This window comes from Urocitellus parryii, chromosome 4 (genome assembly GCF_045843805.1).
Source record: "Urocitellus parryii isolate mUroPar1 chromosome 4, mUroPar1.hap1, whole genome shotgun sequence".
Classification (NCBI taxonomy): domain Eukaryota; kingdom Metazoa; phylum Chordata; class Mammalia; order Rodentia; family Sciuridae; genus Urocitellus; species Urocitellus parryii.
Window position 1 is genome coordinate 16,107,462 of NC_135534.1, and position 14,534 is coordinate 16,121,995.

At 36.5% G+C, this 14,534-nt stretch overlaps 1 protein-coding gene across 1 annotated transcript; it reads right to left on the bottom strand.

The window, feature by feature from the left end:
- Positions 1–6,975: 6,975 nt before the first annotated feature.
- Positions 6,976–7,905, bottom strand: LOC113195169 (olfactory receptor 5AK2-like). The gene has a single exon (XM_026406593.2). The coding sequence runs from the start codon at positions 7,903–7,905 to the stop codon at positions 6,976–6,978; it is 930 nt and encodes a 309-aa protein (XP_026262378.2).
- Between the last annotated feature and the right edge of the window lie 6,629 nt (positions 7,906–14,534).

Sequence of the window (14,534 nt, forward strand, 5' to 3'; positions counted from 1 at the left end):
GACAGTGAATGCTCACCCCATGTCCAAACAACACATGCAAATGTTATATTAAGCATATTTAGTGTTGGTTGGTTGGTTGACTGATTAGTTGATTCAATTATTTGATCATTCACATTCTTTCCTGGGCACCAGATTCAAACCCCTCACTTCCTTTCCATCACATCACCTGTGATGAGCTGAGTCCTGGTCTCAGGATGAGATGTGCTGGAACTGCACCTTCATCCCTAGTGCCTTGCTGCTTCTGTACACAGTAACACCACACAGCTGCTGTTGAAAATGGGAATTGCCCTGTTGTACTTACACCAGAGTTGCTTCCAGAATCTCTTTCTGCAGCTGGTGCAGGCTGATTGCCCGCGGAGGGCTCTCTCTGTGATTCCACCAGGGAGCTTATAGTCCTGACCCCAGGGATCAATACTCGCTCCCTTGAGGACCTGAGGTTCCAGAGCTGAGATGAAATTGAGTAAACAATGTTATCTGGTGATTTTTGACTGATGGAAATTGAAGCTGGGAAATGAGTCTTTTCAAGACTTTTAGAGAAAATGATTCTTTCTCATGTCATACTTTAATAACTACTTTTAATTATGAATCAGGTTGAGCATCTTATGTCTTAGGACTAGTGGTTATGTGTGTATAAATTTGTATGTTTCTATAATTAGTGAAAAATACCTTTCTGAAAAAATAAATCTAAACCTAACCTTAATTTATGGGCATATGGTCTCTGGTATGACAAATAATGATACTATTATATGAGTACATATCATAATATTGATTAACCATTGTTCATTTATTTCAAAAATTGCTCTTGAATTATTTTTCATAAATTTATACATTGTAGAAATCAACTCTACACAAAGACAACATGCATACTAGTTGTACTTTATCACTATTTCCGACAACCATCTGTAAAACAAGAGACTTTGAGTTTTGTTTGCTAGGTAAGCCTGCCCGTCTTAAGCCTGTGGTTTGATTAATATGTAAAAAGAAAGCTAAATTCATTGAACCTGTAGATTTTTGATTAAAGAACAAATGAATGAGGGAAAGTTATTATCAAAAGTCTAGTGGTTTAATATTCAGTTTTCCTTATGGAATGGCTAGTTTCTCAGAAATCTGGCTTAAATATAAGGATTCACTTCCCTTTGCGACAGCAGTTTGAGAGTCAAGATCAATCCCTTTTTGATTTGCTTTGCCTTTCTCATATGTTGACTGCCTCACAATCTAACAGCTCTACTTTAGCTTCAGACGTGACAAGTCATCACAAAGCAGGAAATATGCACAGAGAGGACAGGTTATCTCACATACACCTTTGAACAGAAAAGCAAAAATTTTCTCTAAATTTCCCCGGAATCTTCAAAGTAAATATCACCATCCACACCTTTGTTATACGGGTTAGCAGAAACGTTGAGGTCTTGCACCACATCTTCTCAGAACTTGATGGTGGTGCATCTGTGGTAGAGAGTTTTCTCTGTCCTAAGAGGGGCCCGTCTTCTATGGCATCTCTCTGCTTCTTGCCTCAGGAATATCTCTGAAGCCATGAATCGGCATAGATGTGGGGGGTTGTTTACCGCTTTGGCAAACTTTCAAACAATGGAGGAGAAAGAGAGTAGAGTAAATGTCACAGCCTTCTGTCCAGGGACAGACAATTCTGAGGGACATTCGATATAGTCCATTCCTGTCCCCTGTGGAATTGAGTTCCGGGTCCCCAAAGTGTAAAGCAGGTAAGTCCCTCACTCAGTCTTCCCTGCATTTCCTCCTTCACTTTCTCTTGTTCTTCTCTCTGATGCGTGGAATGAACACCACCAAAAAGTTTAGCAACTGTAGAGTGTGAAGGAAAAGTTCCCACAGAACTGATGTCACTTCAGATAATGTCCAAAAGCTCAGGGGTGCCAAGGACCACCCTTCTTACAAAATAGTATTAATTTAGGAATCTTCATTATCACCCTCAGACTTGATAATGCACTAGAATATGCCACAACTCTGATGTTAGGCACCAAAGGTTCCTGTCCCACCTTCTCCCTCCATTCATGTGTTGAAATCCTGTGCTGGTGTTAGGAGGTGGGAACTCTGGGAAGTGCGTAGAATTAGCTAGTTATGTGATAGTAGGAGCAAATGTGATTCCATTTTGTTTTATGACTTCATCCTGTAAAACAATCATGCCAAGTAGAAGAGTCATGACTGGGGCAAGATGTTCTTTTCCTTTTGCTATAGAAACCTTTAAGAACACGGAACTACCTAATGGGGTATTCTTTCTGTAACTAGGGTAATGGGGTTCTGTTTCTGTAACTGGGGTGACTGGGCTAACTGTGATTGGTTAGGCTTCCCTCCACTTGACTGCACTGTCCCGCTTCTGTAACCTGGCTTGCTTGCATTGGCTAGACCCCCTGAACATCCCTTTTGCGGTTTTCAGGCTTATAAGGAGTGCCCTTGCAATTGTTTGGGGCTGATCAGGGGAACAACTTTATGTTCTGGTCAGCCGCCACCGGTGTGGTTCAATAAAGGCTTGATTCGATTATACATGAGTGGTCTGGTAGTCAGTTTATGAAACCCTGGGACAAAGCTTTAACTATAACAGTTATAAGGGTGGAGCAGTGCTAATTAAGGGGACTTGTGCCTTGTGAGTACTGGAGCAGCTTGATGCCCCTCTTGCTATCTGCTGTAAGAGCACATCTCCACCCAGAAGATAGCCCCCACCAGAGCCTGATCATATGGTTGCTCATTTCGGCCTTCCAGTTGCCTAAACAGTGAAGAATAAGTTTCTGTCATTTTAAAGCCATCCAACCTGTAGTAATTTGTTATGCTAACTCAAACTGACAAGGACAGGAATTTTTACTTAGGGTGAGACTTTACCATTGAAAATATCTAAAAAATTGAAAATTGCTTTGGTTTAGGGTAATGGATATAGGTTTGATGTATTTTGAGAGATTGATAAAAAAAAAGTCTAGACTTCTGAGAACAGAGTTTTAAGAGTGACTCATATGAGGCCTCAGAAAGAAAAGTGAGATACAGAAGAAGTTTCCTTATTCCTGAAGATATTCTAGGAAACAAAGAAAAGAACAGGCTGCAGGTATGTTCTGCTGAGATGTCAATCTCTAGGTCTGGAAGGTGGAACTTCTGCCTCAGATGACCCGAAGGGCAGTGTGTGGAGCTAAAGAGGATGGTTCTTGAGCTTTGGGATCTCAGAGGTCACCTGCCTAGGTTTTGCACGTGCTTGGGCCCCATCACTCCATTTTATTTCCTATTTCTCTTTCTTGGAGTGGGCATGAATATCCTATTCCTGTTCTCTTTTATTTTGGAAGCTCACATCTTGATCGATTTGATGCTCTCAGATGGGGAATTTTGGCTCAGAATAAACCATTTCATAAATCTGATCCATATCTTATCTAGATGACACTTAGATGACCCTTTAGAATGACATTATGGTTGATGGTAGATACAAGAACTTTTGGGATTTTCCAGAATGGAATGAATGCATTGTGTATGTCAGAGGGATAAGATTTTTAGGGTCCCAAATGCAGAATATTATGGACTGAGTGTGGTTTCCCAATATGCCAATGTCAAAGTCCTGTACCACTTTGTATATATACCTCATTTTTAAAAAATCAATTTATCTATTGAAGGACACCAAGTTGGTTCCATAGTTTAGCTATTGTGAAATTATGGCATTTGCTGGTAAATGGATGGAGCTAGAGAATATCATGCTAAGCAAAATTAATCAATTCCAAGAAACAAAATTCTGGATGTTTTCTCTGATATTAGGATTTTAATTTACAATAAGGGGGAATAGTGCTAGAGAAGAATTGAGTTATTCTGGGTTAGGTAGAAGGGGGTGAAGGGAGGGGAAGGGAATGGGTATAGGAAAGATAGTGAACGAATATGACATTATTACCCTATGTATATATATGACTAAATGATGTGTGTGATTCTACATCATGTATAAGCAGAAAAATGAGAAATTGTACTCCATTTATGTATTATGTGTCAAAGCACATTCAACTGTCATGTATAACTAATAAGAACAAATAAAAAAATATAAAAAAATCCTGTACCACAATGTGATAGTATAGGAAATGGCACTTTGGGAAAAAAAATTTAAGTAAGAGGGTGGATCCTTCATGAATGGGTTTGGAGAACTCTCTAGCTCTTTTTTTTCTGCCAAGTGAGGACATATCAAGATGTTGACTGTGTCCAACCAGGTAGAGTTCTCTAACTGTATCTTGCTGGTATCTTGATTTCAGACCTCAAGCCTCCAGAACATATGAGAAATAAATTGCTGCTGTTTACAAATTGTACTGTCAATAGTAATTTGATGACGTATTTGATATAGAACCCAAACAGAGGAAGACATCAGAAAAGTGTTGTACACATACAGGTTCAGTTTTATTGTATCAGAAGAATTAAAGTTGGTACCAGTTAAAGTAGGAGAGAGAGAGAGAGTGAGGTCTGAATGAAACTTTTATCATCCTCAGTGACACCTTGCTGTCCTGACCTCAGTTAAGGTAGTGCTCATGGAGGATTACTGACCCAGGGAACTCATTAAATCTTTGGTGTCCAGTTTTTGTTGGAGCTTCAGGACATAGTGGCCATATGGCTGTTCCTTATATCTAAGCTCCTTTGGGGGATCAGATAATACCTTTTGTCTCCTATTCCTCTGAAGTTTTAAATTGACAAAATAACTCCAAATTCTGATCACAATTCATCATGAAGTGGCCAAAGATTTGAGGCCAGCACTGACACTCCTCTCTGGCAGGAGATTCCTTCAGTTAGAGATCACTTCCCAGTAGCTGAGGACATGGCCAGACTTTTCTTGAGGTAAGCTTAATTCTTCTCTATAATCCCAAATACATGACCTTTACTCAAGTCCGTGTCTCAGGAATAAAAAACTAAGGCACTTATTGCACTAGCTGCAATAGAGTTGGGCCATCAACTATTTATTTCTGAAAGCATTACTTCCCATCAAATAGTAGAGTTCCTTTAGGAAGGAAAACAAGAATGCGTAGTATATAGACAACCAGCTATATTTTTCACAACAATGAATTCATGGATGGAATGTCAAATATTTTTTTCTTTGTGAATACTCTCTTCTCTAGGCCATTGGTCTCCCAAAGTGTTCTTTATATGATCCCATGTTTTTCTCTGAGTTTATATTTATATTTTTATAAAAGTAGCCTTTTCTGATCAAATTCTTTTGAAAAACTTTTTATTGGTGCAAAACGATCATATATAATAGTAGGACTCACTGGGACATATTTATACATGCACAGGACATTCCCCAGTATCTCACCTTGCCCTCCCTTGACTTCAAGTACTAATTGAATTCTTGGGTCTTCACAGTAATGTTCAGAAGCAGTTGCTGGTTCTAGTAAGTCCTTATAAAACACATGCTTCTATAAGAATAGATTGCCATATTGAACTATTAGAGAGCTGGACTATATATTTTTTTCATTTAATGGACAGATTCATGTTTTCTGTGAACATTCCTTCTTCCCTCATTCTACAACTATTTTAATAAGTATTTAGTAATTTCCAGACACCTGATGCAAGAGTGCATTTCTAGTCTTAACAGAGATTCAGCTTAAGTGTTTTCTCATATATACACACTATGGCAGGATAAATAATAGCTTGATCAAGGTGTCAGGTAAAAACTCTTTACTTTGGGAAGGAAGCTACCACTGTGTGGTAAATTGTGAAAATGATTGCAGATGCTTTCTTTCACTGCTTGCCCACCATTATGAAGCCGGGTCCTGTCTGTACTAAGCTTTCCTGTCAAATAATCTTTCATTGACTCAAAGATCTCTTGCCCCATGTTGAATTCCCATGGAGCTTCTGTAGTTTAACCTTACTTGTTTGAACAAAATGATTGTAAGTGAATGATTACTGGCAAGAGTTCAGATACAACTCTTTCTAGGTTATCTCAGCTGGAGATAGAATAGAACTGTTATCCAGAGTTCCCTTTCCCAAGGAAAGAAAGTGATGGAATAGGAATAAATAGGGTAACTGTTGACAGAAAGAACTGTTCCTAAGTAGTGTGGGATGTAACAAATATAAGAATGTTGTATAGAAGTGATAGCTTGAGTCACAAGATAATTTGTAAGAAGGAAATACATTTATTTCACATTCAGAGTTGTACAATCATTGCAACAGTATCTACAATGGACCTCACTATGGAAAATTTAGGGATCTTTTTTAAAAGTATGGGAAATAAATAAAACTCCAATTTTAGTACTGACAATATTTAAGCGATTTTTACTTTTTCCAGACATTAAAAGTATATCATGCTAAGTGAAATAAACCAATCCCACAAAACCTAAGTCCAAATGTTGACTCTAATGTGCAGCTGCTAATTCACCATAAGGTGGAGAGCACTAGGGAAGAATAGCGTTACCTTGGATGAAGTAGAGGGAAGTGATGGGAAGGGAGGGAAGGAGATTTGGGGATAGGAAAGATAGTAGAATGAAACTGACACTATTGCTGTATGTATATATGTGACTGCATGACCAATATGATTCTGCAACATGTACAATCAGAAAAATGAGAAATATCCCATTGATGTCTGATATATCAAAGTGCATAAATGCATTCTACTGTCATGTATAACTAATTAAAACAAATAAAAAATAAAAAAGAAAGATTATGAATCCCTATAAAAGGATTCTCAGGCTACTGGCAAAAAAAGTATATTTGAAAAATATTTGAAATAATATTTTGTAAGTTTTATATAAACCCCATCATATTTCTCACCAACTACATAAAATTTCTCTTTGAAGATTATATTTTTCAAATTATACTCGAGAGAAAATGAGTTTTAGGAGAATTCTTAGAATATTTCCCACATTCTAGCATCTTAGGTGATGATAGTGTAACCTGGATTTAAGAACTGAACACATGTTAACACACTTTCAATTTCTAAATCATTAAAAGGTGGAAACATGTTTCCACTGCATGTTTTGACGTGCTGAATTGGAACAATTTGGATCCAACCTAAAAGAGCTTTTTGGTCACCACTTTTAAAGCTTCTTTTACCTCCTTGTTTCTCAGGCTGTAGATCAGGGGGTTCAACATGGGAATGACAATGCCATAAAATACAGAGGCCACTTTCCTATTCTCCTGGGCATTCTCAGAATGAGGCTGTAAGTACATGTAAGCAAGGGTGCCATAGAAAATGGTGACTGCTGTCAGGTGGGAGGCACAGGTGGAGAAGGTCTTCTTCCTCCCTGCAGTAGAAGACATCTTCAGGATGGTGGTCAGGATGTAAATGTAGGAGAAGATGACCACCAACACAGTGAAGGTCAAGTTAAATCCCACAAACACAGTAAGTACCAGGATGTTGATGTCAGTGTTGGAGCACGATAGCATGAGAATTGGGGGAACATCACAGAAAAAGTGATTGATGCTGTTGGACCGACAGAAGGACAGTGGAAATGTAAAACCCGTTTGTATGGAGGCATTTATTGAACCCATGAGGTATGAATCAGCTACCATCTGGATGCAGACTGTCTGAGACATGATGATGGAATAGTGAAGAGGCTTACAGATGGCTACATAAGGGTCAACCGCCATCGCTGCCAGGAGGTAACAGTCGCTGGTCACAAAGTTTGCATAGACCAGTAATTGCATTAAGAATCTACCAAATGATATGGACTTGTTTTCTGTGATGAAGTTTTGCAGCATCTTGGGAGTGATAGCTGTTGTGTAGCAGATGTCAACAAAGGCCAGATGTTGTAGGAAAAAGTACATGGGTGTTTGGAGCCTGGCATCTGTCCTGATGAGTAGGATCATTCCAGTATTCCCCACCGTGGACGTCACGTAGATCATAAGAAACACAATGAAGAAGATAATCTGAAACTCATGTTGGGCACCAAATCCCAGAAGGTAGAATTCAGTCACCTCAGTGCCATTTCTTTTTGTCATGGCTACCAAAAACCTGAAGAGGAACAGAATCACAACAAGACAGAAAATCTGTGATTGCTTCCAGTTTATGTTACGTTTTTGACTTTGATGTTCATGACAAGCCCAATAAAATTTATTGATTTCCAATTAATTGGAAAAATATTCTTGATTAAAAAGCCAGTTCATAAGTAGTATAATGTAATCGTTAGTTATGTTTAAAATGAAGAATTCTTCTTAGATAAATGTTGTCTTTTAATGTGTGGATCTAAAAAGTGTAAATTAATACACTATTACCTTATGATAAAGAGTTTTATAATAAGGCGATATCAAAATTTGATTTCCAACTTTTTTAGCTGCCTGTAGTTTTCCTCAGACAGTTATCATTTACTCGTCTAATTTTAGTTCAAGCTCTGGAGTAATGATTCCTGGACCTTTGGTATGGCAAAAATTGGCTGCTGCCCGTCTATATATGACTTTCCAGATAGGACCAGACATAAACCACATTTCCAATCAACTTGCTCTTGTGTGGTCATGATGTGATGCTCTGTCCAAGTGTGGACAAAATTAATGCATGCTATATCTAGGCCTGAACCAACTCTCTCAACCTATTTCTAAAGAAACAGGAACCATATGACTTTTTGTACCCTTTCTTTTTTATCTAGTAGCTGTATATTAATATTCAGGGCAATTTTGCAAGTCATGTTTTAGGGTGGCAAGATGTTATATGGAAAAACAGATAAAAATATGAATTTCAGATAAAACATTATTTTTTTAGTAGAAATGCGGCTTAAATAGTACATGGAAATAGTAAAACATGACTCATTGTTTATCTGAATTTCAAATTAACTGGGCATCCTGGATTTTTATTTCTTAAGTCTGATGGCCCTGTGTGGCTTATTGCAGTCTACCTTAGGCTGGATATGTGAATGACCATGCGGAACAGCATCCCTGTCTTGGTCCTTTTGATGTTGATATAGCAGAACAGTAGAGGTTTGCTGATTTAAATAGAAAAAAATGGTATTTATTTGGCTCACAGTGCTGGAGGTTGGGAAGTCCAAGATTGAAGGACTGTATCAGGCAGGGGCCTTCTGACCTCACATCCTACAACCAAAGGAAGACAGGCAAGAGAGTTAAAGCAAGAGAGGGTCAAACCTGCTTTAATGAGAAATCTACTCTCTAGATAACTGACTCTCTCCCCCCAGAACAACCTTAATTCAGTTAAGGAACCTATTCACCTCTTATTAGACCTTACCTCCCAACTCTCTAGTGAATAATTGTCCAATATGTGAGCTCTGGGGAAAGCTTTGAATCAATATCATGCACCTGCCCATAGCATGCTTCTTACTCTGGGTTTGATGTGATTGAGATTTCAGTTGTTTTATGTCAGTGGGATTTAGGTTTCTTTTTTCTTTACATTTTTCCCTTTACATCTATTCGTCTTATTTTTTAATCATGTTTACTTCATTTATACAATGTAATAAAGATTTTTCTTATTAAAAGGTATCAATGAATAAAGATATAACAATACAAGTTTCTATCTAGAAGGTGGATTGATGATTGATGACTCATTTATCCCACCCAAGAAAACCAACTATGAGTCATCAATAGAGAAAGATTAGATTTGACTAAGTTGATACTGTAGAATCCTCAAAAGGCACAGAAATCGAGGTTAACTGGCACTCTGTGACAAGCTTGAAGAGTAGTACAAGGAAAGAGGGTTAGTTGAGTCTTCCAAGAAACAACTTATGGATTGTGATTTATAAGCCCACAGTTTACCTACGACGTCTGAGCTTTCTTAACTTTTTAATAACATACAACAAAAGCTCCCACGGCTCCTGAAGAACAAAGAAAGGGGAAAAGTTCATTTGACGGAAGCTGAAACTTCACACACACACACACACACACACACACACACACACACACAAAATTTTCCTTTCAGAGTGTAAAAATTGAAATGTAATTATTAAAGTTCATATAAAGTATTAAAGAAAAAATTGGCAGTGCTAAGGATCTTACACATGCCAGGCAGATGCTGGCCATGCTACAAAGTATTAATACCATAGTCAAAGGTATTAAAATTAGCTATGATTTTTATTTTGAATTGTATCACAGCTGAGCACATAGTTGAATTTTTGTTCATGTATTTTCAAAATTTTTGAAATTATGTACCTGTAGAAGACAGGGGTCTCTGGGTTTGAATTCCTGTCCTGCAGATTAATAGAGGCAAAGGATGTGTAACCTGCCTCACTTCCTTTCTCTGTAAAATGGAAGTTTACTTGGAAGTTTATTATATGCAATAAAGCAATGTATCTAAAAGCAAAAACTTGAAAACATATTTAAATAAAAGTTTGAAAATACATGTTCTGGATCAATGCATAGTCCAAAACTGGGACAGATACATACTCTTCTAAGAGGGTACCCATGGTTTACTTTTAAAGGAGAAAGAAAACTGTAGAATAATATTTAGCATGTGGGGGCCCTTTAGCAAACTATTTTTCTCTCTTTCAGTTCATATCTCTTGAATTCATTCTATTTATTCATGGATAAAATTGAAAATAATGCATATCAAACTCTTTATTATAATCACCACAGTATGGTTTGAGTGAGAAGGAACCTTACTTTTAAACTTAGAAACTTTGTTATTAACTGGTTTTTACACTATAAAAAATAAATTCAAGGGCTGGGGTTGTGGCTCAGTGGTAGAGTGCTCTCCTAGCATGAGTGAGGCACTGGGTTCGATCCTCAGCACCACATAAAAATAAGTAAATAAAAATAAATAAAGGCATTGTGTCCACCTACAACAAAAAATATTTTTTAAAAAAAATAAATAAACAAATTCCTGATTTTTATCATTTAAAAATGAATACTTTTTATTTTTTATATTGTCATTGGTATGCTAAGGCTCAAGTCCATCATTTTGATATTGCCTTCTATTTATTTTTCCTTTGTTGTGGGTCATTTGAAATTGTTTTAGAATTCCAATTTGATTCATTGGCAGTGTTTTTATTTGTGGCTGCTCTTTGTATTATGTTGGAGGAACATAACTAGTGTTATATGTTACCTATTGAAACTATATATTAACACTAGTTCCTTTTTAAAATTAAAATGTTTGTACATATTGGTGGGATTTGTTGTTACATATTCATAGATGCACACAATATAAAAATATAATTTGGTTGACTATCCCTCCCCAGCACTCCCCACTCCTTCCCTCCCTCCCTCCCACCTCCTGGGTCCTTTCTTGTATTATGCTGATTTTCCTTTTCTCCTTCTCCTTCTTCTTCATCCTTTACTGTCTCTTGTTTTAAATATTTCCTCCATATACCGATAACCAAACTGAATCAAGTCAAAAGTTTCCTTCGACAAACATAAATTAGTAAACTCAAGAGGAGAATAAAAATGTGTTGAATTGATCTCTATTTTTGCTGTCTCCATGCTCTCTGATCTTCCCGATGTTCCATGTTTCCTTCCTTTCCTTAACTTTCAGTTAAGAGTAAGAGGCTGGCAGACTGGATAGACCAACATGCTATAAATTCTGTGAACAAGAAACTCACTTCAAATGAAGTGATATCTGTAGGTCAAAAGGAACAGGAAGGAACAGATGTAACATGCAAACATTAACTAACGTCTTGAAAGCATGGCTATATTAATTTTGGGTAAAGTAGAATTCATAGCAAAGCAATTTCCCAGGGACAGAGAAAGACATTACACAATGACAAAAGGGTTAAGCTGCCAAGAAGAAAGAGCAATTGCAGATGTGTGGGCACCAAGCAAGATACCTGCAATGAATAAATAACCTAAACTGACAAAACCTGAGACAGGAAAAGGCCACCTGCAATTAGAATTCAGTGTTCTTTTCTTGAGAACTGATAATACATCTAGACAGAAGATCAGAAAGTATATGGATATTAACACCATTAACCAACAGGGCTGCTTGACTATATAGAACTCTCCATGCAACAGCAGCAAAGCGCACTTTTTCTTCAGTATGTACAAATATATTTTAAGACAGACCACATCCTGAGTCATAAACATTCTGTATCAACTTCAAATAACTGAAATCATTCTGGGTGCAGTGGGGCATGCCTGTAATCTCAGCATTTCAGGAGGCTGAGACAGGAGGATTTCAAGTTCCAAACCAGGCTCAGCATCTTAGCAAGGCCCTTAGCAACTTAATAAGACTCTGTGTCAAAATAAAGAATATAAAGGGCTGGGATATGACTCAGTGGTAAAGTACCTCTGGATTAAATCCCCAGTGTCAAAAACAAAACCCTGGAATCATACAGTGAGTGTTCCATGAACACAATGAAATCAAAGTATAGATAAATATTGTCCATAAATTGGCAAAGAAACAACTCATTTCTAAATAATGTATGGGTCGGCAAGTAAAACTCAAGTGAAAAAGAAAAGAAAATATAAAACATGACCTAGCAAAAACTTTTGAGCTACCATCAAATCATGTTGACAGGACTGAATGTTTACAAAGAGAAAAGAGAAAAAAATATATCAACTCAATTTTTTAAGTTCTCAACTCAAGAAAGTAGAAAAGGAGCAACATGATCCTAAAGAAAATACAGGAAGGGAAAAATTAAGCAAAATACAGAAATTAATGAAACCAAAGAGAGAAAAACCATAGAAAGAAAATAAATGAAACAAATCACCAGTTCCTTAAAAAGACCTACATAATTGAAAGAGTCCTAGTATGTCTGACAAAGAAAAGAGTGATAAGATATCAAGTACTAATCCAGGAATAAAACAGGCTGAATCACTTCACACTTCACCAGCAGACAATAAAAGAATACAGGAATTCAATGCAGAACTGTTCACACATAGATGTGACAAGTTAGAAGACAAGGATGTAGTCCTTGAAATATAAGACTGTCATGACTAACTCAATATGAAATTGGTAATTTCAGTAGCCATATGGCCATGAAGAAAATTAAATTTTTAGTTATAAAACTTCCCCTTCAAAACTCACTGGAGAATTTAACCAAATTTTAGAAAAGAAGTAAAGACAACGTGGAAAGAACACTTCCCAAATGATCCCATGAGTCTAGTACTTCTTTGATAATACTGCCTGATAAAGATAAGACTGAAAAAGAAATCTACTGTCCAATATCTTTCATGAATATATAGGCAAGATTTTAAAATTTTTTATACTGGGGATTAAACTCAGGGGGACTTTACCAATGAGCCACATCTCCAGCCCTGTTTATTTATTTAATTTTAATTTTGAGACAGGGTTTCAAAATTGCTTTGGGCCTTGCTAATTTGTTGAGGCTGGCCTTGAATTTGTAATCCTCCTGCCTTAGATTTCCAAGTCACTGGGATTACAGGTGTGTACCACCACATCCAGCTAGAAACAACATCCTCTTACAAAATGTTAAAAATGTAATTCAGATACACAAACACAATTTTATACCACGACCAAGTGGAGTTACTACAGTATTTGTGAAAACCTGGTTAGTTATATGAAAGTCAATCAATACAACTCACCATTTTTACAATCTAAAGAAGAATCACAGGATCATGCAAATTTATGCACAAAATTCAACCCCATTTGTGATTATAAGACAAAGCTCAGAAAACTAGTAATAGCAGCAATTTCCTCACATTGATGAAGAAAATCTACAAAATAATCATACTTAATGATTAGGCTTGCAACCTAACATCAGGAAAAAGGCAATACACTCTCATCCCTAGAATATTATACTTGTGTAAGACTTACCCCAAAGATTAAGGGAAAAAAATGAATAAAAGTCACATTTCAAGAAGAAGGAAAGACGACTTTTCCTATTTGCAGATGACATAATAGTCTACATTGAAGATACCAAGTAATCTACCAAGCTCTTCTAGAGATAAAAAGTGAATGTAGCAAAGTTGTAGAACGTAAGATGACTATAAAGACATCATTACTATTCTTGTGCTAGCCATGGAAAGGTAGAACTGAAAATAAAATATGTTATTTGCAGTCACCTGAGCAGTCAAAATACTTAATTGTAAATCAGCAAAACCTGCATAGGATTAGTGTGCAGAAAATTACAAAATACCAATGAGAGAAATCAAAGATCTAAATAAATAGACCTACTGTGTTCATGAGTTAGAAGACTCAAAATAAAATTGGAATTCTCCCTAAATTGAAATATGGATATATTTATATATATAATATATATTATATATGTAAAATATATATATTATATATATATTCTGTCAATACCTGCAGAATATTTTTTAAGCATATAGCCAAGGTTTTTCTACTAATTATATGGAAGGCAAAAAATTAAAGTATCTAAAACAATTCTGAAAAAAATGTGTGAATCACTCCACTTGATATGAAGATTTGTCTTTTAGCTACAGTAGCCAACACTGTACTATTGGTGTTGGGATAGACATTAAAATATAGCAGAAAAAAAAAACAGAAATAGACACATACAGGTACAAACAGAAGGTTTTGGTAAAAAGGCAAAAGCCATCCAGTAGAGGAAGGATATCCTTTTAATAAATGGAGCTGGAGCTTTTGTCTAGCAAGAGGAAAAGACCTCAACCTCAATGCTACATCTTCTCCAAGAAACATATTACATATTTAAGTGCAAAATATAAAACCATGAACATCTAGAAGATAACATAAGACCAAATTTTAGGTCCCGGGG